The 27,500-nt window shown below is 40.9% G+C and overlaps 2 protein-coding genes across 8 annotated transcripts in view; both read left to right on the top strand.

Moving 5' to 3' along the window:
- The window catches only part of LOC135092433 (receptor-type guanylate cyclase Gyc76C-like), a 104,391-nt gene extending 91,033 nt beyond the window's left edge, over positions 1 to 13,358 (top strand). Inside the window, 12 exon segments of the mRNA XM_063990915.1 lie at positions 166 to 314; positions 931 to 1,111; positions 1,480 to 1,648; positions 2,641 to 2,799; positions 3,071 to 3,269; positions 5,126 to 5,269; positions 6,016 to 6,139; positions 6,980 to 7,156; positions 8,490 to 8,647; positions 9,053 to 9,221; positions 9,451 to 9,566; positions 10,559 to 13,358. Of these exon segments, the coding sequence (XP_063846985.1) occupies positions 166 to 314; positions 931 to 1,111; positions 1,480 to 1,648; positions 2,641 to 2,799; positions 3,071 to 3,269; positions 5,126 to 5,269; positions 6,016 to 6,139; positions 6,980 to 7,156; positions 8,490 to 8,647; positions 9,053 to 9,221; positions 9,451 to 9,566; positions 10,559 to 11,156 (2,343 nt within the window). The 3' untranslated portion in view covers positions 11,157 to 13,358.
- A 2,460-nt stretch (positions 13,359 to 15,818) lies between these two features.
- Positions 15,819 to 27,500, top strand: part of LOC135092431 (uncharacterized protein F13E9.13, mitochondrial-like) — a 176,625-nt gene continuing 164,943 nt past the window's right edge. For 2 of the 7 annotated variants that reach the window (XR_010262865.1, XR_010262863.1), the window contains exons 1-9: positions 15,819 to 16,216; positions 18,316 to 18,406; positions 18,997 to 19,079; positions 20,580 to 20,720; positions 21,339 to 21,538; positions 21,888 to 22,015; positions 23,128 to 23,248; positions 23,976 to 24,057; positions 25,329 to 25,560. Coding sequence is in view for 4 of the 7 variants with exons in the window: in XM_063990913.1 (XP_063846983.1) it covers positions 18,325 to 18,406; positions 18,997 to 19,079; positions 20,580 to 20,720; positions 21,339 to 21,538; positions 21,888 to 22,015; positions 23,128 to 23,248; positions 23,976 to 24,048 (828 nt within the window). In the remaining 3 variants the exon portion in view is untranslated. Of the gene's footprint in view, positions 16,217 to 16,266; positions 16,301 to 16,693; positions 16,968 to 18,315; positions 18,407 to 18,996; positions 19,080 to 20,579; positions 20,721 to 21,338; positions 21,539 to 21,887; positions 22,016 to 23,127; positions 23,249 to 23,975; positions 24,893 to 25,328; positions 26,123 to 27,500 lie in introns of those variants that run through there. The other 5 variants (XM_063990913.1, XM_063990910.1, XR_010262864.1 and 2 more) reach the window with 5 other exon arrangements.

Genomic DNA, 27,500 nt, shown 5'->3' with positions numbered 1-27,500 from the left:
TCATTCACACCTCTCGACGTGAATTTCTTCCCGTTTTCTTTACTCTGTTCTCAACGCCAATTTCTTCTCCCAACACAAAATACCAGGAAAACACTCACACATACACACATACTCAATACCTACCAATATCTAGTCCACCCTCTCTCTCTCTCTCTTCTCCCGCAGCAAAGCCTCGTGAGCGCCTACTCCTTTGATCTGCACGGGGAGTGGTTCCAGAACTTGGCCAAATACAAGGGCGTAGTGGTGTGCGTCAAATTGATCCCGCTGAACCAGAGGCGCTCGGAACTCAGTAGAAATACCATGAAGGAGATGAGGTGAGAGGCGTGGATGGTCTGGATGAAAAGTTGGATGGTGAGTGTGATTGGATGAGTGTTTTTTTGATTGGATGGTTCGTATGTTTGGATAGTTGGTTGAGCGGTAAGTAAACTCGAATTCAGAAACGTCTTGCTTCCTCACCACGACTGTTTTCCAAGGCCACAGAGATGATCGGCCGGGTTCTCAAGAGTGTTTTCCCTGTTAGTGATGTAGAAATGCTGTTAATCTGTCACTGGAACCGTAAAAAAACACCCTTAAAAACCTGGGTCACCAACTAGAGCATTTTGAAAGTACTGGGGGTGCAGCGCATAAGTAGATAGATAGATAGACAGACAGACAGCCAGATAGATTGATAGATAGATAGACAGATAGATAAATAGGTCGATAGACACACATGTAGATAGATGATAAATAGATAGATAGATAGACATAGGTAGGTAGATAAATAACTGTTAGTAATCGTCAGAAACAGGCGAAAATAAAACCTAGGTAACTTTTTTTCCTTTCCTTTTCTTTTTTTTATCCCCATTACTCTCTACCCATCAAAAACAAACGAAAAACGAAGCATAAATAACTTTTCCTTTTTTCCCCCTCATTGTTTTCTCTCCCCTTCAGAAACATGCGAGAAATGAAGCAGGACAACGTGTGTGCCTTCATCGGAGCTTACGTGGAGCACAGCAAGGTGGCGTTAGTGTCTGAATACTCTCCACGTGGCTCCCTGTTGGACATCCTGGGTCTCGAGGACATGAAACTCGATAGCCTCTTCATATCCTCCCTCATCCATGATCTCCTCAGGGTCTGTTGGTGGTGGTGGTGGTGGTGGTGTTTGGTGATTTGTTGATGTTAGTTGTATTGCGTCCCCGTTAGAAACCCGAAATCATACGTAAATCTGTAAGTCAAGATCAAGATTAAGAGCTGTTTTCACCTTGTGGCATTATTATTATTATTATTATTATTATTATTATTATTATTATTATTATTATTATTATTATTACTTTCAAAATTCTCTCTCTCAAATTTTTTCCTTTCCTATCCCGGTACTCTCTTTCTTACTCTATTTTATTCCTATGACCTTTTTCTTTCCTGCCTTTCTCCACCTCCCACCTTCCAAAACCCCTCTCTCCTCCTCTCCCAAAGCCTTTTCTCACCACAGCCTCTCCACAGGGTATGATCTTCCTGCACTCTCACTTCGGCCCACACGGGAACCTTAAGTCGACAAACTGCGTCGTAAACAGCCGGTGGGTCCTTCAGATCACTGACTACGGGCTGCAGGACCTTCGTTGTGAGACTCTGAAGCAGCTGGAGCGCGATGACCAAGTGCAGTTTCATAGACGTTAGTAAAGGGAGAGAGGGAGAGGGAGAGGGAAGGAAGGAACGGGGGTGTTTGAGAGTATAGATGCAAGAAGTCAATAGATGTTAGGTTTGTGACGATGTCCATTTGTTTTGTTTTGTTTTTCGTTTTGTTATTGTAGTTTCGTAGATGTTAAGAGAGAGAGAGAGAGAGAGAGAGAGAGAGAGAGAGAGAGAGAGAGAGAGAGAGAGAGAATATGAATAAGAAGAAAGGAGAAATGCTAAAAGAAAGAAAACGAAAACAAACAGCTGAGAGGAATCGAAAGAAGGAAGGGATAAAGAGGGTGATAAAAATAATGAAGAATAGTAGAGAGAAGAAAAGAAAGAAGGAGGAAGGGAAGAATAGCAAAGATGAGAGAGAGAGAGAGAGAGAGAGAGAGAGAGAGAGAGAGAGAGAGAGAGAGAGAGAGAGAGAGAGAGAGAGAGATATGTTTGATGTATACAGGCATAAATGATTAACAAATTTTAAGCCTAGAGAAGGAAGAGATGGAAAAGGAAGGAGAGGAGGAGGAGGAAGAGGTGGTGGCAGTTTCTCTATTCCAAAACAATCATGACCACACTAAAACAACACATCATTCTCCTCCACCTCCTCCTCCTCCTCGCACCTTACCACACCCCATCACACAGCCCCCACAGCCCCAAAACTCCATCACAGCCTACTACACACTGCCACATCCTACCACAGCCCATCATACAGCTCCCACAGCCCCCAAAACTCCATCACAGCCTACTACACACTCCCACATCCTACCACAGCCTCCCACACCCTCTGACAGCCTCCCACAGCTTTCCACAGCCCATCACCGTCTCCCACACTCCACCACAGCCCATCACATCCTCCCACACTATTCCACATACCCTTACCAGCCTTCCACAGCCCTCTACACCCTCCCACAGCCCCCTATACCCAACCACACACTTCCACACCCTCACACAGCTTCCCACACCCTCTCATGCCCCGCCCCCTTCCCTCAGAGATGCTGTGGAAGGCACCGGAGCAGTTGAGAGAGGGTATCGATGCACCGTGGACCAAAGAGGCTGACATTTATTCCTTCGGTATCATCCTGCACGAGGTGATTGGCCGCCAGGGACCCTACGGCATGTACGACGGGATAGCCAATGACAATGCAGCTGGTAAGGGCCTTTAAGGGGTCAAGGGCTGGTAGTTAGAGGTCAAAGGTCAGGGATTGGTTGCTGAGGGACTGAGGGGAAGGAATTGGTTGCTTAATAGGTCTCTTTGGAAGCAATTGGTTGTTTTGGGCTTATAGGGAGAGAAATGCCATCCACCAATCATTAAAAGTACTATTTCTAACATCACCATCACCCCTCCACCCATCACTCACCACCCATCACCCCCACCCCAACCTAACCATCTCTTCCTCCTCCTCCTCCTCCTTCCACACAGACATCATCTGTAAGGTCAGGGCTGGCAGTACGGAAGCTGGGTCACCATATCGACCTGACCTCAACAAAATTGTGGACATGCCCTTCGGTTCCAACCCTTCTGTACGCAACGCCATGCAGATGTGCTGGTCCGAGTCACCCGCGGACCGCCCCAGCTTCAGGGCCGTCAAGCTCAAGATCAAGGGCATGAAGGATAAGTGGTGAGGATAAGAACATAACATAAGAACATAAAGTGGTTGTGTTGGTTCTTTTTTTGTTTTTTGTTTGTTTTCTATCTTGTTTTTTTATTTATTTATTTATTTATTCTATTTTTTTCGTGGATTGGAGGTGGAAATTTGGTGTTTTTTCTTATTTTATTTTATTTTGTTTTATTTTATTTTATTTTATTTATTTTTTGTTTTACTTTTTTTTATTTGTTTAATTATTTTTCTATTTATTAGTTTACTTTTTTTTATTATGTTAACAGTTTTTTATTTCATTTATTTATTTTATTTACGTACTGTTTTATTCTTTTTATTTCTTTTTATTTATTTTTACTTTATTATGTTATCAGTTTTTGTTTTTATTTATTTATTTACTTACTGTTTTATTTTATTTATTTATTTATTTATTTTATTTATTTATTTATTTATTTATTTATTTTATTTATTTTTTTCACATGTTCGATGAATGAGTGGATGAACAGATTAGAAGTGAGGCTGTGACTTGTTCATATTTATAGTGGATGGAAGAGAGGTGGTGTTTGGTGTCTAGAAGTAAAAAAAAAAAATAATAATAATAATGTGGTGTTTTATCTGTCAGGTGGATGAATAAGAGGTGGACTATTGGTGGGTGGATTAGAGGTGGATATTGTGCGTATGTGTGTGTTCTGTATACAGGTGGAAGATACTGTGATTTTTATTTATTTATTTATTTTTTTTTTTATGAAGGGGACACTTGGCAAAAGCAACAAAAATCTAATTAAAAAAAAAAAGCCCACTGAGATGCCGGTCCCTGAATAGAGTCTAAAGTGGTAGTCAAAAATTGAAGGATGAATCTCGAAACGTTTGATAGATAAAATATGATATATGTGTATTTTTTTTTCAGTCTTATAAATGAAATATCAAGTGGTTAAAAGGTGGATAAGTGGGTGGGAAGTGGAAATTTGATGTTTTATAGATAGACAGATGTGGAAATGTGTTTTTTATAGGTGGATAGATGAGTAAGAAGTGAAAATTTCATGCTTTATAGATAAATAGATGTGATTTTTTTTTTTTTTGTTTTTTATAGATGGATAGGTGGATAAGAAGTGGAAATGTGGTGTTTTATATAGATTGATGTGGAAATGTGTCTTCTGTATGTGAATAGTGGATGAGAAGTGGAATTTTAGTGTTTTATAGACTGATGTGGAATTATGTGTTTATAAGTGGATAGGTGTATGGGAGGTGGAACTAGTGTGGATGAGGAGTAAATGAGTAAGTTTTTTTTTTTTTTTTAGGTGAATGAATAACTAGGTGGTATTTATTTTCCACATGATGAACACAATATTTTTTTTCCTTTCATCTTTTCTTTCTTCTTTTCATATTACTTATTTTTTTTCTTTCCTTTTCTCATATTAATTTTTTCTCTCTTCATTCGTCCTTTTTCCCTCTTGTTTTCTAGTTGTCAACCTTTTCTCTTTCCATTTCTCCCAGTTTTCAAGTTACTAATTTTTCTTTCATGTTTTCCTTGATTTTTTTCACTCATTAACCCTTTTCTTTCCTTTCCTCTTTGTTTCCTATTAGCCTTTTCTCATTCCTTTCCTCTATTTTCCATACATTAACACACAAACATTTTTTCCTCCTTCCCATTCTTTTCCTGCCTTTCTTCCATCAACACAAACATATCTTTCTCCCTTCCCTTTCTCTTCCTCTCTCATCTCTTCATATCAACCTCCCTCTCTCTCCCTCCCTGTGTTAACCATTCCTCTTCTCTCTTCCCATGTTAACTGTTCCTCTTTCCTCTTCCCACTTAAAGCATTCCCCTCACCTCTCCCTGTGTTAACCGTTCCTCTTTCCTCTCTCTTCCACCTCGGCAGCAAACGAGGCAACCTAATGGACCACATGATGCAAATGATGGAGCAGTACAGCAAGAACTTGGAGGAACTCGTGGCCAACCGCACCCAGGCATTGCGCGACGAGGAGAAACGCACCAAGGACCTGCTCCACCGCATGCTGCCCTCGTATGTTTAAATGTTTTGCTGTGTGTACTTTAGCTGTGTATATTTGCTGTGTATACCTGACCTGACCTAATGTGACCTAGCCTAATGTAACTTTACTTAAACTAGCATAACCTTATCTAACGTAATATAGCTTGACCTTACCTACCTTTACTTAACCTAACGTAACTTAACTTTGTGTACCAAACCTAATCTAACTTAACCTAAGTGAATCTAACATACAAGTAACTTAACCTAACCTAACCTAACCTAACCTAACCTAACCTAATCTAGTCTAGCCCAACCTCCCCTAACCTAACCTACTCTTACCTAAATAAATAAAAATCAAATTGACTTTACATGCAAATAGATAAATGAACAGAAATCAAACTGACCTTATAATTAAATGAATTAATCAAAAACAAATTAAAAGTTAAAAGAAAACAACTAAAAAAATACACCTTAGCAATAAGTAATGAAAAAAATAAATAAATAATGAAACAAAAACGAACCATAGCACACACAAACCAACAACAACAACAACAACAACAACAACAACAACAACAACAAATCTTCATACGATCTCAAAGCAAAAAAAAACCTTAACCAATACAAATTAATAAAAGATAAGAGAGAAAACCAATCCGAAATTACTATTATATCCTTCGCACATCCTACCACTACCATGTCAATTAAATAGTATCCTTCACATGTCCTACCGCTGCCAAGTCAATCATATGTTGTTATCCTTCACCCCAACCCCTTCTCAGGTCCGTGGCGGCGAGTCTGGCCCAGGGCATCGCTGTGGAGCCCCAAGGTTTTGATGCTGTCACCATCTACTTCAGCGACATTGTTGGGTTCACTTCATTGTCAGCTGAGAGCACCCCATATGAGGTGAGGGGAGGGTTAATATAATTGTATCTGTACAAGTGACTGGTATATAACTGGTATTAATAAGCGAACTCATTCAGTCAGTCCCTGATCAGTTGTCTTTGTCGTTGCCAATTACCGTCACATTTTCACGTTTTTCGCTGCCACGTGGATGCAGTGTGTACACCAGTATGATGCCTGTGAAAGCTTAACTCTTGCCACATGAAGTCAGTTAGTTAGTCAGTCAGTCAGTCAGTCAGTCAGTCAGGCAGGCAGGCAGGCAGGCAGGCAGGCAGGTAGTCCCATTACCCACAGTGCACCAGTAACTAAATAAAGCCAGTCAGTTAATCATTTACTGCTAATTGGCCTTCATATATATATATATATATATATATATATATATATATATATATATATATATATATATATATATATATATATATATATATATACCCAATTCAAAGCCTTATACGGCCTCTTGCCTTATACGGCCAGCCAATCACTCAGTCAATCAGTCAGTCAGTCAGTCAGCCAGCCAGTCAGTCAATCAGTCAGTCAATCAGTTAGGCAGTCAGTCAGTCTGTCAGTCAGTCAGCCAGCCAGCCAGCCAGCCAGCCAATCACTCAGTCAGTCAGCCAGCCAGCTAGCCAGCCAATCAGCCAATCACTCAGTCAGTCAGTCAGTTAGTCATTCAACCAGACAGTCATCCAGCCAGCCAGCCAGCCAGCCAGCCAGTCATCCAGCCAGCCAGCCAGCCAGTCAGTCAGTCAGTCAGTCAGTCAGTCAGCCAGTTAGTCAGTCAGGCAGTCCCAGTACCCACAATGCACCACTAACACCCACTCCCTCACCCCTTCACTCCTGCAGGTGGTCACTTTCCTTAACGACCTGTACACGCTGTTTGACAAGATCATCCGTGGCTATGACGTGTACAAGGTGGAGACTATTGGGGACGCCTACATGGTGGTGTCTGGCCTGCCCAAGCCGAATAGTGGCCGACATGCAGGGGAGATCGCTTCCATGGCCCTCGAGCTGCTGGATGGGGTGAGCAGGGCCAGGCAGAGGAGGGGGAGAGGGTGGGGGATGGGGCAATGGGGTGAGGTGTAGAGACGGTGTTTTGTTTGGTGTTTACTAGTGTGTCTTTTTGGGATGGTGAGTGATGGGATGATGGGAGAGGGGGGGAATGGGGAGAGATGTTGAGAGATGGTGTTTTATCTTCATTTTTATCTATTTTTTTTAATCTTTGTACTTAATTCTTGCCTCTTTTGCTTCTTCTATTTATATTTGTCAGTCTTTTTCTCTTCCTTTGTACTTTTTGCCTGTTTTATGCATCTTTTGTTTCTATTTATCCAGTCTTTTTCTTCAGTTTTTGCACTCCTTTCCTCTTTCTCCAGTTCTTTTCTTTTCTTCTGCTTCCTCTTCTGTCTTTACCTATCCTGTCCTTCCTTCTTTATCAGTTCAGTCCATGCATCTTTCTCCTCTTCTTAAGGCCAACACACACGATCAATTTTTTCGTCAATTAATTGATATCAATTTATTGACGTCAATAGAATTGAGGAAATCACTGTGGCCACACACGGTCAATGATTTTACTTCAATTTTCAGTTTGATTCATAATTTCGAGATGAAAGCATCTGTGGCTCTAGGAATAGTGCTTGCTCTGGACACTCCAAAGCGAAAGAAGAGGAGTAAGTGGGCGAAGAAATGGTATCTCTGTCGAAGGGAACTAGGACATACACGATTGCTGAGGGAATGAAGGGACGACGAGCCAGAGGATTACAGGAATTTCCTCAGAATGGACGCCGAATCTTACGACGAACTTCTAAATTTAGTGATGCCAATGATAGTCAAACAAAATACTACCATGCGAGAAGCCATTTTTCCAAATGCGCGTCTCAGTATCACATTGCGATGTATTTTATTGAAGACCCATCAATAAATATCAAAGGAGTTTTGATCTCTCAATGAATTGATTCAATGAAATTGTTTCAATTAAATTGATATCAATGTCCCCCACACACGGTCAATTTTTCCATCAATTCATTGACGTCAATAAATTGATATCAATTAACTGACGAAAAAATTGATCGTGTGTGGGGGCCTTTACTCCTTTCTCTGTTACATCCTCTGTCTATATTTATCTATTTTCTTTAATCTCTGCACTCCTTCCCTCTATCACCTCTTTCTTCCATCACCTCTTTCATTCATACCTGGCATCTGTATTTCTCTTCGCAAGCTGTGTTGTTATCTTATCTCACCTTTTCTAAGCTACAAGAGGTGTTCTGGTACCATTTCTGCTTATCTCCACAACCCCTTCTCCTTCCCCCCCTAATTCACCCATCTCTCTCTCTCTCTCTCTCTCTCTTTCTCTCTACAGGTTCAGAACAAGTTTGTGATTACTCACCGACCTGAGAAGAAACTGCTGCTGAGGGTAGGTCTACACACGGGGCCTGTCATCGCCGGTGTGGTAGGCCTCACTATGCCTCGCTACTGCCTCTTCGGGGACACTGTCAACACTGCTTCGAGGATGGAGAGGTGTGTGGTGGTGGTGGTGGTGGTGGTGGTAGGGGTGGTCGTGATGGGATAGGGGGATGGGGAGAGGTGTTGTGGTGGTGGAGGCTGGAGGGACAAGGGGATGGGCAGGTATGGTGGTGGTGGTGGTAGTGGTGGTTGTGAAGAGGTTGGTGTTTTGCTCCTATGTAAAGAAAAAGAAAGAAAAAAAAACGTTTTGCTACCTCACATCTTTTCCTTCATCTTCTTTCACCTCATGTTCTCTTCCATCACATCTTTCTCCTTCATCTTCTTTTCCCTCACTTTTTTCCTCATCTTTTTCCTTCATCTTCTTTCCCCTCACATCTTTTCTCACACATCCTTTCCCTTATATATTGTGCTGCCTCACCCATTCTGTCACCTCACCCATTCCCCCTCTCCCTCCCTCAGCAACGGGGAGCCTCTGAGAATCCACATCTCCCAGACATGCAGGAACGCACTGGAGAAGCTTGGCGGCTACCTGACAGAGAAGCGCGGCCTCGTCCCCATGAAGGGCAAGGGGGAGGTGCTGACCTACTGGCTCAACGGTGCCACTGAGGAGGCCATCCAGCGCCGGGAGGTGTGTCCGGGGGCATCTTAAGGGGTGTGATGGGCCATTAAGGGGTGTTCTTTGGGTGTGATGGGATGTATAGGGGTTTTAGGGGTAGCAATGTTTTGAGTAAGATTGCTTTTGAAATGAAGGGGTAAGATTGATGGTTTTGAAATAAAGAAAGCAGATTGACATTACAAGATGGAGTGGTGTGGTTTATCATTATCTACCCCCCTTCTCCCCTTCTCCCTCCCTCCAGGTGTCTGAGTTGCTGCCGCCACTGCTGCAGCAGAGTGACGCTGATGTGGTGGGGGAGGTGAGGCGGAGGAGCCCCAGACTCAGCTCACTGGGCAACCGCACCTCCAGTGTCCGCAGGTAGGGTGGTGGTGATAGTAGTAGTCCTTGTTGTAGTAGTAGTGGTGCTGCTGATGGTGGTGACAGTTATAGTAGTTGTCATTGTTGTAATAGTAGTAATAGTAATAGAAGTGGTGGTGGTGGTGGCGGTGATGATAATAGAAGTAATAGTAGTAACACTATTATTTGTTAATGAATATTTGTATTTTATTTTACAATATCAGCAGCAGCAGCAGCTGTAGTAGTAGTAGTAGTAGTAGTAGTAGTAGTAGTAGTAGTAGTAGTAGTAGTAGTATGTATGTAGTAATAGTAGTAGTAGTAGTAGTAGTAGTAGTAGTAGTAGTTGTAGTAGTAGTAGTTGCAGCAGCAGCAGCAGCAGCAATAGTAGTACAGTAAAATCCCTCTTATCTGGCATCAACGGGACCGCCGACATGCCGGATACTTGAACAGAAGTGAAATTATGTCCACAATCACCACCCTACACTCACGCGTCTTACCATAACAAAGATCAGCTGATCTTAATCAGCAGGTGATCTGATCAGCTGCTTAAGTGTAAGCACAACACGCTTCCTCTTTTCTACAACTTTAGGCATGATGAAGGCGTCAGGCAATAAACAGTGCACACGCGGGACTGAGTCACTGAGTAAACACAGTGCAGTGGGCCGCGGGTGGCGCGAAGCAGTGCGCTCTGGTGGCGAGGGGACAAAGTATGCCTCGCGCAGGAATTTTAATCGATTTTATGAGTATACATTGATTTTTTTATTGATCTTAAGGCTCGGGGAAAAATGTGCCGGATACTTGAAGCTGCCGGATACTCAAATGCCGGATGAGAGGGATTTTACTGTAGTAGTAATAGTAGTAGTAGTAGTAGTAGTAGTAGTAGTAGTAGTAGTAGTAGTAGTAGCAGCAGTAGCAGCAGCAGCAGCAGTAGTAGTAATAGTAGTAGTAGTAGTAGTAGTAGTAGTAGTAGTAGCAGTAGCAACACTGTGGTACACACACCTTGCCTCCCACAGGAGTGTGGAGGAGCCTGGGGACCTGAACGGTGGCCTTGGGCTGCTGGGGGAGGAGGCCCGGGACTCCCCGCGCTCCGAGGTGTTCCGCCGCCGCCGCCTCAGCCACAACTTCCGCACCGCCAGCATCGACAACACTCAGCGCGGCAGCCTGCTGTGCCCGCCGGTGGCCAGCCCGGTGAGTGCACTCATCGCCGCAGAGACCGTGCCCCAGAGCATCAGTCTGGATTGCCTCAACCAGTCTGGCATGAGGCTGGAAGTGCCGGCCCTGCAGAACACCACCGCGGCAGCCTCCCCGTCCTCGTCGGAGCCCACGCTGCCCATGGAGGACAAGCGAGGCGTCAACTTCTGTCCGTCGGCTCGTGCGGGCGGGACAAACTTCCCAGCGCAGGGGAACGGAGAGCGGGAGCCAATGCTGGGCGGGGAGAACCGGGAGGAGCCGTGGGAGGAGGACGTGGGGACACGCGGGGAGAGCAGCCCCATCTCCCACACCCAGGCAGGCAAGCCTGCGTCCTTCAAGGCTCTGCTCGCCGGCTTCCTCCCACACTCCAAGCCAGCGTCCAAGTTCATTAATGGCCTACGTCGGGAGAACCTGGTCTAGGGGCGCCGCTGTGGCCCTCCTGGTGGTGCTGTGTGTCCTGCTGTGCGGCGGACACTGTCATGTGATGTGGGACTCGCCAACGCCCTCCTGGGATATTCCGCAGGAGGCCGAGGTGTACCAGTGGATGTGTTTATATTTCTAGCCATGTTTTGGGACATTTTGGCATCATGGGGCAGTGTACTGTGTCCTGGGGCGTCTGTTAGCAGTGTAGCGTGACCGAGTGCATGTGTGCGTGTATATTCAGACATACTGTGGAGCCTTGTAGCAGACAGCATAGGATATATATATTTTGGCAACATTTATACCGTCGAGACATCAGAACATTGTAGTGAATTCCAGCGAGACAGACATGAAATGGATCTTCTTGTGCCTTCATACAATAGTGCTGTGTGTCCGAGTGTCCCAAGGTGTGCCCGGAGGTGAGAAGTGCCAGAATGCCGTGTTAGTAGATTATAGGACATTGCAGGGGTGTCTGGCAGTGTCTGGCTGTGTGGGACATGGTTCCTGCGGACATTAGGACATGGAGTGTGAGAGAAGATTTTTTGAGTTTGAGAGGTGTTGGACATTCTGATACTGTGTGTGTGTGTGTGTGTGTGTGTGTGTGTGTGTGTGTGTGTGTGTGTGTGTGTCCTAATGTCCCAGGCACTGATTGGATTTCCCTGTGTCCTCTTCCAGTGTTTTTAAGCATTCTGGAAAATGAAAGTGGAAATATGGTGTTGAAAAGGAGTATTTGAAAGGATTGGAGGGAAATAAGGGAGACTTTTTCAGTTTTGCCCACGGTGTTTTATTTATTTATTTATTTTTTTCAATGAGTTTGGAATTTTCTGGAAGTTTCCTTTTTAGAAATCATGATATGCAAAGATGATACAGTAATGGAAATGTGCTTATTTTCTTTTTTATTTATTTATTTTATTTTTTTTTATGTCATCTCTGGTGCATTTTTTATTTCTTTTTTTCTTCAAGCACTTTGTGGGAGAAAATATGCAAAGATATACATGCACAAAAATGCTGCCATAATACAACTACTACCGTGTATTTTTTTGAATAGCTTCTGAAAAACAAAAAAATGCATTAAAAACAAAAAAAGCAAAAATTACAGAAAGATACACTGATATAAAAGATTGTGTGTGTGTGTGTGTGTGTGTGTGTGTGTGTGTGTGTGTGTGTGTGTGTGTGTGTGTGTGTGTGTGTGTGTGTGTCCCATTATGTCCAAACTATGCCCTGGTGATTAGACCGATATAATTTCGCGTCCTTTAAAAAAAAAAAGAAAAAAAATGAAAAAAATAGTCCGGTGAGCCTTTATTTTGATTTTGTTATTTTTTTTTTTTTATTTAAAGGGAAAGGGAAAAAGGGGGAAAAGAGGGGAAACAAGAGGTCCGCGGATGGCCCTCTCAGCTGTGTTGTTACTTAAAGGACTTACACACACTTCTGCTCACTTTGTTTACTTAGTGAATATATTTACCGTGTGTGTGTGTGTGTGTGTGTGTGTGTGTGTGTGTGTGTGTGTGTGTGTGTGTGTGTGTGTGTGTAGGGACAAGACTGCCATGTAAAAGCCAGTGTGTGTGTGTGTGTGTGTGTGTGTGTGTGTGTGTGTGTGTGTGTGTGTGTGTGTGTGTGTGTGTGTGTGTGAAAGAGAGAGAATATACCATATGGGATTGTATGCAGTTACTACACAGCACTTACTACTACTACTACTACTACTACTACTACTACTACTACTACTACTACTACTACTACTACCCCTGTTACTACTACTACTACTACTACAACAATAACTACTACTACTACTACTACCCCTATTACCCTATTACCTATTACCCCTATTACCACCCCTACTACTACTTCTACTACTACTTCTACTACTACTACTACTACTACTACTACTACTACTACTACTGCTACTACTACTACTACTACTACTACTACTACTACTACTACTACTACTATTACTACTACTACTACTACTACTACTACTACTACTATACCTGGCACATTTGTACTTCTCTCACTTCACAGGTGCAATATTATTACCTGAAGTACTTTAATTAATTTGTTGCAGGTGACATGAAGTGAGGCGGATGTTGTAAGTAAACTGATGTGTTGATGATTTGACTCTCTCTCTCTCTCTCTCTCTCTCTCTCTCTCTCTCTCTCTCTCTCTCTCTCTCTCTCTCTCTCTCTCTCTCTCTCTCTCTCTCTCTCTCTCTCTCTCTCTCTCTCTTTAAAATTGTGTGCTTTTGTGATATATAGAAAAATGAGAGCATATATTATTCTTTTATATTAGAGATTGATATATATAGTTGGGATTATTATTATTATTATTATTATTATTATTATTATTATTATTATTATTATTATTATTATTATTATTATTATTATTATAGATATTTTAGTTACGTGGATTACAAAAAAAAAGAAATAAAAGATGTTTATAGAAATCAATACTAATATCTTTATTTTTGTTTTTCTTTATTTGAATTAGTAGTTACGATAATTATTAAAAAGTGAATAGGCTTGGGAATTTTCTTAACATTTCATTCTTTATTTTTATTGCAGCTTGAAAATGAAGATGAAAAAATATATATAATTGAACATAAATGGAAGGATTAAAGAGACCCCCCCCATCTCATCCAAAGCTGCCAAAAGTGGGGGTTGGGAGGTGATGGAGAATGGGGGAAAGGGGGAGGCAGGAGTGATGGGTGTGATTGGGGAATGGAGAGCTCAGATTGTGATAAGAGGGCGAAGAAAATATTTAGGGGGCTGGGTGGAATAGAGAGAGAGAGAATCAAAATACGTAATCATGAGGTCTTCATTTTTATATTTTACAAACTATAAATAAAAAAAGTTTGACATTCAGAGAGAAAGAAAGAAAGAGAGAGAGTTAAATTTTGGCTTGTGTTTCCGTGAGTGGCAACAGGTGACGAGCAGCACATCTGACGTAATTAACACTAGGTAACCAGGTGTGTTGTTCAGACAAATAATTCCTTTTTCATTTTCACCATTTTCTTCCTCTTCTTACTACTACTACTACTACTACTATTCTTTTATATATATATATATATATATATATATATATATATATATATATATATATATATATATATATATATATATATATATATATATATATATATATATATATATATTTTTTTTTTTTTTTTTTTTTTTCGCCAGTGCTGTGTGCGTGTTGTATAATATATGATGTAAAAAGCAGGAAAAAATAAATGAATAAAAATGAAGGCGATATGTGCCCGCTATAAGCAAATATATTTATGACATTAAACTTTATGAAGCTTGCAGCGTTTGTTTCCCTGGAGAGAGAGAGAGAGAGAGAGAGAGAGAGAGAGAGAGAGAGAGAGAGAGAGAGAGAACACAGACCTAAGTTGTACATCTATATGGCTACTTACCTTAAGTCCTCACACGGAGGAATGGTCTAGTTGAAGTCTCTGGTGTAGCTGAATCTGAGTGGTGGTTTAATTTCTACCAACACGGTGATTGGCTGAGCGTCTTGTAGTGTGCGGCAGGGGCAAGGCCTGCTCACACTAGGTGATCTCACTAGCGCGGTTCAAATTGCGGTTGTGCAATGATTGGGGCAAAGCAAACTTGGTATTGTTCAATGCCTCAAAAACTCAATTCCTCCATCTATCAACTCGACACAACCTTCCAGACAACTATCCCCTCTTCTTCAATGACACTCAACTGTCCCCCTCTTCTACACTGAACATCCTCGGTCTGTCCTTTACTTATAATCTGAACTGGAAACTTCACATCTCATCTCTAGCTAAAACAGTTTCTATGAAGTTAGGTGTTCTGAGACGTCTCCGCCAGTTTTTCTCACCCCCCCAGCTGTTAACTCTGTACAAGGGCCTTATCCGTCCATGTATGGAGTATGCTTCACATGTCTGGGGGGGTTCCACTCAAACTGCTCTTCTAAGCAGGGTGGAATCAAAAGCTTTTCGTCTCATCGACTCCTCTCCTCTAACTGACTGTCTTCAGCCTCTCTCTCACCGCCGCAATGTTGCATATCTAGCTGTCTTTTACCGCTAGTTTCATGCTAACTGCTCTTCTGATCTTGCTAATTGCATGCCTCCCCTCCTTCCGCGGCCTCGCTGCACAAGACTTTCTTTCTCTCACCCCTATTCTGTCCACCTCTCTATTGCAAGAGTTAACCAGTATTCTCAATCATTTATCCCTTTCTCTGGTAAACTCTGGAACTCCTTGTCTGCTTCTGTATTTCCACGTTCCTATGACTTGAATTCCTTCAAGAGGGAGGTTTCAAGACACTTATTCATCAATTTTTGACCACTGCTTTGACCCTTTTATGGGACTGGCATTTCAGTGGGCATTTTTTCTATTGGATTTTTGTTGCCCTTGGCCAGTGTCCCTCCTACATTAAAAAAAAAAGAAAAGAAAATTACAATGCAAGTCAGTGGAGGTGTTCACACAATCGTGCAGTTTTTCCTCCGGCCGCGGTTCCTGCGCGAGTCGAGGCTTATCTTCCGCCGCGCGGAAGATAAGTTGGAGTGAACACACTTGGCGGTTTGAAGGCTACATTGCGCTTGGTATTTGCTGTAACAATGTCTTCCCGAATTTGTTCCAGCAGATCGTCGGACGATTCCATCGACATCCTGAAGTTATTGAAAAATTTGTTTTCATGGTCTCTCAGATTATTTTATATTATTATGAACATCCCATGGGTCAGTCTGTTACGTAGAAAAGAGTGAATCCAGTGATGTCTTCCTGCGCCGTGCCCGTCGCCGATGCAGGAACCAAAGACACACTGCCTCTAGCGTACATGCTGACACCACATTGGCATATGACTCATAATGCCAGCCTGTGGCACGGCCCCAGCGGTGAAACCGCATATTGTGAAAAGCTTCCGCAGTTTGAACCGAGCCGTTGAAACCGCTATTGTGAACAGTGCTGCGGCGCAATGTAGTGTAGTGGGCTTCCTGGGACCGAACTTGTCAAGATCAAGATCACGTGGCGGGAAGGTGGTGGTGGCGGGCTGTGTGACGTGTGTGTTTCATTACTTTCTTATCACTGTGTGGAGGAGCAAAGGTGAGTCAGCTGCAGCCCAAACATTGCCACCCCTCAGACACTCTAAAGTAGCGCCTGGGGGAGTGTTGACAAGCAGGGGAACAGGTATAAGGAGAGAAATGTGTTGGCGGGGCTGTGTGGACGCGCCTTCAAGCGGGTTGTTTACAAATTACTCGCCAAGTTTGCTCCCCGGATAATATTGAAATAACATTAGTGACTCCAATTGAGGGCTAGTTTAGGTTCAGATTAATTCAATTCATTAATTCTTTGCTAATTCCTTCATTGTGTAGATTACTGTTAAAAGAATACAAACCCCCGCCAGCAGGCAAAGGGCGCCTCACACCTTTGCGGGGTTAGGGGGTTGTGTGTCGGGGGCAAAGACTTACCTGGGCAACTGGGAACGGTTGTGGCTCTGACTTGCCCTGTCGCTGTCATTGAGAGTTATCACACACAGCAGGAAGAGGAAAACACACTTCAACTTATGTCCGTGTATCACAGCACTACACAAGTCACCGTGCAGTACAATCACCTCGCACAGGCAGGCACGGGGGCGGCAGACACTCGCAAACTCTACTCGCAAGGACTCAACTCTCCTTCCCTTGTCTCCTTCCTCACTTGTCTTGTCACCTCTTGGTCTCGATACTCTCTGTCCCTTAGTGCCAGAGTACTTCACACCCTGCCTCCCATGTCACCACCTCTGCCAGCCAACACTTACCTACACCTATTCTAGCTTGCAAGATATAAGTACGAGTCTTGCAGGTTATCAATATTGGTAAGGATAATTGCTGCTTATACTGTACATGTACTCACACTATCTAAATTACAATTAAATGGTACTGTATAATAATTATTCCATGGTTAGCTAACACACACACACACACACACGCACGGACACACGGACACACACACATGGACACGGACACTTTCATGACCCCAGGGCCTGAGTGGTCAATGGAGAGGCTTGTGTCAGCTCTCCATCCATTAACGCTGTAGATAATGGTGCCAGCCTCTGAACAACGAGCAACACAGCATCGCTAGCTAAGTCACCCGCACGTTTATTCACAGGAGGCTGCCTCACACACACAGCATGCTCTTGTGCTCGCCTGTAGGGCTGCTGTATATATGTGTTTGTAACAATATTTTTGCCCAGAATTAAATAATTGCTGTTACAAAATTAATAGGCTAGGGTTATTTCAGTACTTTTGCCTTTTGTACACTTCTACCTTGCTTTTATTTAATTTAATAACTAGTTTGTACAAGATTAACCTTAATTACTCTTTGATGTAATTTTAGAACTTGTATACTTATCATGACAAAAAACCAATAATGCATTGATATTATGTGTGATACGAGTGAAAATTTCCACAATTGTCTTGCTGGTGTCTCCTGGGTTAGTGTCATAAAAGGCTGGCATCCCACAGGGTAAGTGTCCTCTGCCATTACTGTCTCTCAGGATTAGTTCCCCACAAGGTTGAAGGTTAGGTTAGGTTTAGATATATCTGTTTATTCATGTATTTTCCCTCCCTCTATCCTTCCCTTCCTTCTTTCCTTCCTTCCTTCCTTCCTTCCTTCCTTCCTTCCTTCCTTCCTTCCTTCCTTCCTTCCTTCCTTCCCTTTTTCTTTCTTTCTTTCTTCCTTCCTGTCTTCCTTCTTTCATTCCCTCCTCTTTATTTCTTCCTTTACCTTTCCCCTTTCTCTCCTGTTATCTATCTACCTATCCATCCCTTTCTTCCATCCATTTTTCCTTCCTTCCTTCCTTCCTTCCTTCCTTCCTTCCTTCCTTCCTTCCTTCCTTCCTTCCTTCCTTCCTTCCTTCCTTCCTTCCTTCCTTCCTTCCTTCCTTCCTTCCTTCCTCTCACCTTTCCTGTTATCCATCCACCTTTCTATATTTCTAATCCTTTTAGTCTTGCAGAGGCAGATTAAGTTAAGTTTAGATAAGTTTGTTTTATTTATTTTTAATCATCAAATTTTCTTACCCTTTTTGTCTTGCAGGGTCAGATTAGGTTCATATTAGACTCAATTATCTCTCAAGGGTCATGTAGCTTTTTGTGACAAGTCTTAATCATCTCGACACTTACATGACATCAGTGCTCATCTTAACACCTCCCACATCGTTTCAGGGGCAAAAAATGGCACTGTCAAGATTTGCCGAGGTGTTCCGAGTGTCAAGGGCAGCGGTGATTGGCATGGTTCACGTAAGGGCCCTGCCAGGTGAGAGGGAGAGGGAGAGGGAGAGGGAGAGGGAGAGGGAGTCACGTAATATAGAGGAATTAATTTGCTTTCATCTTCGTATTTGTTATTATTTTGCTGTTTCCTCTGTTTCGTCTTCCTTGGTTTAGTTTGTTTATTTGCTCACTCCTTTTCATAGTCCTCTCTCTCTCTCCCCTTCTCTCTCTCTCTCTCTCTTACTTAGTCTTTGTTTCTTCTCTTCTCCTTGAGTTTCTTTATTACTTCTTTCTTGGTTTTCTTTGCTTTTTCTCATGTCATTTTGTTCTTGTTCCTTCCTTCCTTCCTTCCTTCCTTCCTTCCTTCCTTCCTTCCTTCCTTCCTTCCTTCCTTCCTTCCTTCCTTCCTTCATTTTTACCTTCTTTTTCTCTTTCCTACCCTCTTTCTTTTCTACCTTTCTTTCTTCTTTTTTTCATTCTTTCTTTCTTTCTTTTGTTCCTACCTGCTCTCTTTCCTACCTCCCTCCCTCTCCTTATTCCCTCTTCTTCCCTTTCTCTCCCGTTATTACTTCTATCTTTCCCTCCCTCCTTATCCCCCTCTCCATTTCACTCTATTCCAGTGTCTTCCCCCTTCAGGCACTCCATGGGGCCAGCACAGCATCCAGGACTTGGCAAAGAAGGCCCGGCAGGAGGCTGAAGTCTACCTGGAGGCTGGAGTGGTGGGTGTCTTATGTGTGTTTTTAATTGGAAGGATGGGGGGAGTGTGGGAAGCCTTTAGGCCTATGTGTGGATGGCCCTGTGTTGTGTGTGGTTGTTTTGTGTGTTGTTTTTGTGTTTTTTATTATTATTTTTTTATTTGTTTCAATTTTTCTGTTTTCCGCTTTGTTTTCTTTTTTTTTTTTTTATTGTTGCTTTTGTCTTTTCTGCTTTTGTTTTTTTTTATTTATTTTTCTTGTTTTTTTTTGTTTTTTTTTCTGGTAGTTTTTCTGTTTTCTGTCCTCGGTTTCTTGTTTTTTGCTTTTTTTATTATTTCTATATTTTCTGTTCTCATTTTCCTGCCTTTTGTTTGTCCTTATTTGTTATTTGTGTTTGTTTTTTTTCCTGTTTTCTTGTTTTTGTTTTATTGTTTGTTTTTGTATTTTCTATTTTTGTTTTTGTATGTTTTTTTTTGTCTTATTTGTTATTTGGTGTCTTCTTTGGTTGTGTTTTCTTGTTTTTTTTATTTACATCTTTTCTTGCTTTTGTTTTCTTGGTTTTGTTTATTTTTTTTTATCTCATTTCTATTCCTTTATTAATTCTTGTTGCCTGTTTTTATTTGTTATTTTTAGTAAGTATTTAATTTACATGTTAATCAATTAATTAATTAATTTATTTATTTGCTGATCAATTAATTTCTTTATTTATCCCTTTATTTTTTTTTTCTTGTTTTTGCTGTTTTTTTTTTGTGTATATATATATTTTTCATTTATTTTTAGTAGGTATTTAATTTACATGCTCATTTTTATAAAGCTTGTAGTTTTTTTATTCATTGATTTGTTTTATTTATTTATTTATTTATCTTCTGATCAGTTTAATCATTCATTTATGTGTTCATTTAATGCTATCTACACTATTGCTGTCTACACTATTCCTTTCTAGTTCTTCATTTATTTCCAGATCAGTTAATTAATTAATTAATTCATTCATTCATTCATCTCTTCATTCATTCCCTCATATTAGTTCATTCATTAATCTTACCATTCATTTCTTCATTTTTCATCTCTACAGGACTATTTCACTAGCATTTCATTCATCTATTCATGTATTCATTCATCTATTCATTCATTCATCCATTCATTTATTTATTCTTTCATTCATTCTCTCATTCATTCTCATCCATATTTTCTCTCCCAGTTTCTTTCATCTATACATTCATTTCCATGCTTCTCTTCTCTGTTTCTTTCATCTATACATTCATTGCCATGCTTCTCTTCTCTGTTTCTTTCATCTATACATTCATTGCCACACATCAATTTATTAATTCATTCATCTATCATTTAATTCCCATATTCCCCAAGAAAAATAGAAAAAATAAATAAATAAACAAAAACAAGAAAATGAAAACAAAAACAGGAATTAAAAAAAAAAGCAACATTTTTAAATTTACCTCCTGTCTAACCCTTTCTCCCCTTCCCATTTCTTTCATCTATACATTCGCTCCCCTCTTTCCCCTCTTGCAGGATGCCCTACTGGTAGAGAACATGTTTGACCTCCCCTATGTCAAAGGTCACCAGCTGGGGCCAGAGGTCGTGGCCTGCATGACCCGAGTTTGCCATGAGGTCAGGTGTATGACCCCCTTGGAGGTGCCTTGTGGAGTGCAGGTGTGTTGTGGTGGAGGGGGAGGAGGAGGAGGAGGAGGAGGAGGAGGAGGAGGAGGAGGAGGAGGAGGAGGAGGAGGAGAAGTAGGAGGCAGAGGAGGAAGAGGAGGAGGAGAAGGAGGGAGGAGGAAGAGAAGTGTTTTTTAATTTATGCCGTTATTATTATTATTATTATTATTATTATTATTATTATTATTATTATTATTATTATTATTATTATTATTATTATTATTACTACTACTACTACTACTATTATTTTATTATTATTGCCATTTCTGACACATTCTATTATAAATAATCTCTTCCCCCCACATTCTCTCTCTCTCTCTCTCTCTCTCTCTCTCTCTCTCTCTCTCTCTCTCTCTCTCTCTCTCTCTCTCTCTCTCTCTCTCTCTCTCTCTCTCTCTCTCTCTCTCTCTCTCTCTCTCTCTCTCTCTCTCTCTCTCTCTCTCTCTCTCTCTCTCTCTCTCTCTCTCTCTCTCTCTCTCTCTCTCTCTCTCTCTCTCTCTCTCTCTCTCTCTCTCTCTCTCTCTCTCTCTCCATCCCTTTCTCTCCCTCTACCCACCTCTCACCCACTTCCTCTCCCTCTGTCCCCCTGTCCCCCCTCTCCCTCTCTCCCAGGTGCTAGCAGGGGGCAACCACGCAGCCATTGCAGTCGCTCAGGCATCGAATCTTCAGTTTGTGCGGGCTGAGGGGTTTGTGTTCGGCCACATGGGGGACGAGGGGCTGGCCGAGGCTTGTGCGGGGCCCCTCCTGCGATATCGAAGGGCTGTGGGGGCTGAGGAGGTGCTGGTGCTGGCTGATATCAAGAAAAAGCATTGGTAAGTGTGTTTGGGCGGTGTGTTCGTGTGTTTGTGTGTTTGTGCGTGTGTGGTTGGCTGTAGTGTGGTTTGTGTTGTTTTTTTTTAGTAATTGTGAATGTTATTTGTTTTCATGTTTTTTTTTTCTCCCTTTTTTTTTTTCCCAGTGTATATTGTGTTTATCATTTGTGTTTTTCCTTATTTTCTCTTATTTGTTGTTGTTGTTGTTGTTGTTGTTGTTGTTGTTGTTGTTGTTGTTGCTGTTCTCTTCCTTCTCTATTTCCTCTCCCTCTCCTTCTTCCTCTCACTCTTACTCTCCCAAACACCACCACCACCACCACCATAACCTCTCCCTCTCACTCTCTCTCAGCGCCCATGCCATGACAGCAGACGTTGGCATAGTGGAGACAGCACAGGCAGCCCAGTTTTTCCTTGCTGACGGTGTGATTGTGACAGGGATGGCGACAGGAGCAGAGGCTGACACGCGGGAGCTGAAGGGTGAGGAGGAAGAGGAGGAAGGAAGGAAGGGGTGTGTGTGATTGGGTGATGGGTGAATGGTGAGGCAGGGTGATGGGGTGTGAGGGAGGGAGGATCATGCAGGGGGGAGACACATGTAGGCGTGATGTTAATGATATTTTACTCATATTTACTGATAGGTAAGATGGCTGCCCCTCGTTATTCACAGGTGAGGTGACAGACACACCTGTAGATAACGAGACTCCCTGAACAGCTAGTGGCCCCCTTAGGAACACCCCTGGGCCCTTCATAACTTCACTATTACTACCATGAAAAGAAAAAATAATAATAATAGTAATAATGATAAAAAAGAAAGGTATAGACAGATGAAGAAAACTGGATGTACTTGGCTCCAAACATATTTACCAGTGAACTAAAAAAAAAAAAAAAATAATAATAATAATGAAGAAAATAGACTCTATTTGGTTGCCTTCCATCAGCTCCATTTGAATTTGCATTTGGCGGCAAAGTGGAGAAGTGGAACCATGGAAACAAACTGCCTAACGAGGACTGACTGTAATTACACGATGCAGGACTTATATAATTGTGTCACTGGTTAACCCTTCAAAAACCAGACCATTTAACGCTTTCACTGCAACATCACCTCACCACCTTAATGAACATCAACAAGGAAGAAGAAAGGTGGAGGTTAACCCTTTCACTAACCCTTTCACTAACCCTTTCATTAACCCTTACACTAACCCTTTCACTAACCCATCCACTGTGATAGAAGACAGTTAGCACCACCATTAGCATTGTGTGAAGTCTTTATTGGTACCTGCATGAAAAATACAGGTGAAAAAGAATAGATTTTACAGTTTCCACCCAGTTTAAAGATTAGGTGTCTCAGAATGATTGGTAATTAAAGAAAGGTGTACCAACTGGTTGTTAAAGGATTAAGGTACTAGGTTTATCAATATTTAGCAACTTGAATGCTTTGAAATGATTGGGAAGTGAGAGAAAATGGAAAAAGACCTCAGAATGCTTTGTGATTAGGACAGACTAAGCTAAATCACAAGGAAATTTTAAAACCATTTGGAAATTGAAATTATAGAAGGAAAATAATAATAATGACCTTTGTTTTTTCTCAACAGAGGTGCTGGAGAACGTTGACCTGCCTGTGCTTGTTGGGTCAGGGGTCACCAGGGATAATGTACATGCATACATACGTGCACACGGCCTCATTGTGGGCTCTCACTTCAAGCAGGGAGGCAGGTGGGTGGGTGTGTGTGTGTGTGTGTGTGTGTGTGTGTGTGTGTGTGTGTGTGTGTGTGTGTGTGTGTGTGTGTGTGTGTGTGTGTGTGAAAGGAGGAAAAGGAAAAGGCAAAAAAAAAAAAAAGTAAAAAGAAAGCAAATATTTATTATTAAATATTAGGTAACAAAAGTAAATTGATAAATAGATAGAAAAGTAAATAAGTGCAATAAAACATAAATAATGAAATACAATAACAAGCAGACATAATTATTTACTTTGTTATTAATGTTGAACTAATTATTACTTAAAAAGAATAATGTTGAAAATAAGAATTGAGAAAAGATAACCTGAACAATATGATAATGAAAAATCAATATTGTGAAAAAAAAGTGAATAAATTTCTTCATAACTTCAATATTACTACCATGAAAAAAAAAATAATAATAGAAAAAAGAAAGGAAAAAGAAAAGTGTAGATAGCTAAATAACTATTGCTACCATGGAAAAGAAAGCAAAAAAAAAAAATAAATAAAAAAAAATAAAAAAATAAAAACTATTAACAAAATTTTCACTACCAAGAAAGAAAAGAAAAAAAATAAGAAAAAAAGTGAAAATAACTTTAATTATGAGAAAAAAAAATAACTTAAGATATTTAAAAAAAAAAAATAAAATAAAAAAAAAAAAGCAAAAAAACCACCCATAACTAACCTAACTACCAAATCACACCTTAACGACCCTCTAATTACAGGTGGACAGGTGAACTGGAGCCCCGGAGAGTGAGGCAATTTACTGAGCTCGTTAAGAGACTGAGAGAATCATGAGAAGGACAGGTAAAGAGTAATTAGTGGAGGGTGTAGCAGTGAACACCTGGAGAAAGGGGTAAGGGGTGGAATAGATGGGTAGATAGGGTGATGGGGTAGATGGTGATTGGTAGAGGTAGATTAATGAATGGGTAGATGGGTAGATATGTTGATTGACAGACATTGACAGACACGCAAGTCAATAAGTAAAATTAATTCAAATATAAATGGATGGGTGTATGGACAGATTTGTAGATGGATAGATAAATAGATAGATTGACAGGTAAGTGTAAATAAGTAAATAAGATTGATGAATAGAAACGGGATTGATAAGATGATGGGTAGATAAACTAGCAAAAATTGTAAATGAGTGAAATTGACATTGACCCCAAAAAAATAAATAAATAAAAATAAATAAATAAATAAAAATAAAATAAAAATAAATACTTGAACGAATATTAACATGAATGAATTGACAGACGAATAGATAAATGAACTCTGATAAATAGGCATACTTCAATAATGACAGACAGACAGACAGACAAAGAAACAATTAGACGGGTAAAACTAATTTGTAATTTGTAAATGTAATTTGTAATATACTAAGTTTAAATTTTTGTTGTAACCGCATATGTATTTTTGTACACGTATAGATGGTATTGTTTGGATAATATTGGTATTATTATTATTGTTGTTGTTGTTGTTGTTGTTGTTGTTGTTGTTGTTGTTGTTGTTGTTGTTGTTCCAGTGTTTATTAGTATGGGGAAATTCTCTCTCTCTCTCTCTCTCTCTCTCTCTCTCTCTCTCTCTCTCTCTCTCTCTCTCTCTCTCTCTCTCTCTCTCTCTCTCTCTCTCTCTCTCTCTCTCTCTCTCTCTCTCTCTCTCACACATAAAATATTTAGTAACTGTTACAGGCATTCATTAGTAAGAGAGGGATCAGCAATAGGGATATTTATGAATTCTAGAAATATTTAATAATATAACGGTAAGTGAAAGGAAATATAAATTGTCTAAGAAATGTAAAGCTAGCTATTAAGAAAAAATAACAATAGCAAAAATATTTGGTCATTTCATAAACACGACATAATAAAATAACATACGAGAAAAAAGTGTTAGGCTCGTAACCAGTAACGTTTTAAAATTTCTTAAAGAAAAAAAAAAAAAAGTTAACATATTTCACTTACTCCCAGACGATTGAGGGAAGATAGAAGAAAAAAACAACAATAAAAAGAAAGGCTGTAATAGTGTGATAGACTACGACAAGAATGATTTTATTTCACTAACTCCAGACAATTTTACAGAGGCATATAAAACAACATTCACTAACTGGTTTCATGAATCCGCAAAATCAACAAAATAATGCACCAAAGAAAAAAAAAAGTATAGTAAATAAGAAGAAAAATCACTACGCTCGTAACCCACTCAATTCACCACACGGAGAAACAACACGTGTGGCAGAAGCGACAGAATTCAGTGTTTTTTCGCATCCCTCACCTTCGTCAGCGTCACCAGAGTGGAGCGGCGTGCCTGTGGGTGAGTGTTGAGACTGTTGACGGCCAGGTGTTCAGTGTGGGCCAGGTGAGAAGGGAAAGGCTTGTAATACGCCGATGGGAGCAATAACGTATTAATTTGTGGTTCCATATCTTACGCCCCACATTTGAAATTATTAGGCTCTCCGAGTAATATTAGATAACATTAGCGTTTGCATCTGAGGGTTAAGGTGGGTCAAGGAAGGTTTATTTAGCTTAATTGGTGGTTTTGTAACTATCGCTTCTAATAGCCTGTCCCCACTCGTTTCAACACTTAAGCCTGTTACTGCTATGATCGTCTCCTTTCAACATTGAGATCCTGAAATAAGTTGTTTGGTCGGACGTAAAGAAATAATAATGTGAGGCAATTTTCATGTTTAAGTTACGGAAGTACGTGCTTAAGATGCTGCAGTACAATAAATAAGGCTTTTAAAAGAAGTAGATGATAAACATTGGAAGGGTTGATTATGTAGATTTGTGATAGGTGTGCAATAGTTTATATCTTGTGTCAGGGAACGCTGGTAAGAGTGGTGGATCTCGACTACTAAAGATTTCAGGGGTAGTGGCCAACTTTTTTTATATTATATTTTATTTTATTTTATTTATTTATTTATTTATTTATTTATTTATTTATTTATTTATTTATTTATTTTTATAACGTGTCAAGAAAGCGTCAGACAAGAGTGTAATTTTGGCAGTGGACTCGTCTGACCATGACATAAGTGGCAAAACTATGCTTTGTTGCCGATTGTGGATAATTAAGGCATTTACACGAGTACATTTAGGGTAAACTTAGCTAAAATAGTGAGAGGCACGTAGTGAGGCTAGCCAACCGCCTTCCCCCCATCCCCCGCACCACTCAGGTCATGACGTCGGTGTGGTTTAACTATGACATGGTAGTGATGATCGACCCAATTGGCAGCCCTGTTTTTATGTAAGGTGCCTCATGAATTGCCTCAGAGGTAGTCATGTTTCTGAGCAGCGCCTGATGTGGATGGGAGTGCCTGTACGTCCCTCCAGGCCCCCCACCAGTACAGTGTGTGTGTGTGTGTACCACTTGCTGTAGTTAACCACTGTTATGTTCCCGTGTTTCATGGTGTCTGCCTCAATTTGCGTGATGAATTAAACAAATCATATCAAATCAGCCTTCACTCTTATCAAAACGTTGACATGACGCGCTAACCACAGTAGCAGTCACCGCCTCAGCTACCACTGCCGGCCGAGGGAACAGAAGCTACCAGACCGAAACTGAAGCGATGTCCTCACCACTCTTCGCCGACTGCTGTGATGCGTGACTGCCGGGACTTGTAGCTCGAGTGTTTTTTTCATTTATTTATTCATTTTATCTGTTTATTTATTTATTTTTTTATGCAGAAGGGACACCGGCCGAGGGTGATGTCAGGCGGAAAGTCAGGCCACATCGTATTTTTACTCATAATTCTTGCCAGCCTATCTGATTAAAAATGCTGATGTTTGCAGTTTATATTAAAATTCTTTAATGTTGGTGCTGTCTGTCTGAAGCCTCGTATTCCTTGTTGTCTGTGTCTGAAGCCTCGTATTCCTTGTTGTCTGTGTCTGAAGCCTTGTATTCCTTGTTGTCTGTGTCTGAAGCCTCGTATTCCTTGTTGTCAGTGTCTGAAGCCTCGTATTCCCCCCCCCCCCACTACACCACAACCCCTCCCCCCCATTGCGTTAACACTTAATTGTTTATGAAATTGTTTTGTTTAGGAATAAGGAAAAAAAATGCTTTGACATGAATATAAAAAATAATGAAACCACGAAACATTTCAATAGTCGTTGTTGTTGTTTGTTGTTGTTGTTGTTGTTGTTTTGTTGTTGTTGTTGTTGTTGTTGTTGTTGTTGTTGTTGTGATCAAGCGAGATGTCCTTTCAAATAGTGACTGGGTAGCTTACACAACTTCACGTCCCTTCCCTCCTCCCCCTC

The sequence above is a fragment of the Scylla paramamosain genome, chromosome 40 (assembly GCF_035594125.1).
Source record: "Scylla paramamosain isolate STU-SP2022 chromosome 40, ASM3559412v1, whole genome shotgun sequence".
NCBI lineage: Eukaryota > Metazoa > Arthropoda > Malacostraca > Decapoda > Portunidae > Scylla > Scylla paramamosain.
The sequence above is the reverse complement of the archived record's forward strand: the minus strand, read 5'-3'. Positions and strand labels throughout refer to the sequence as shown.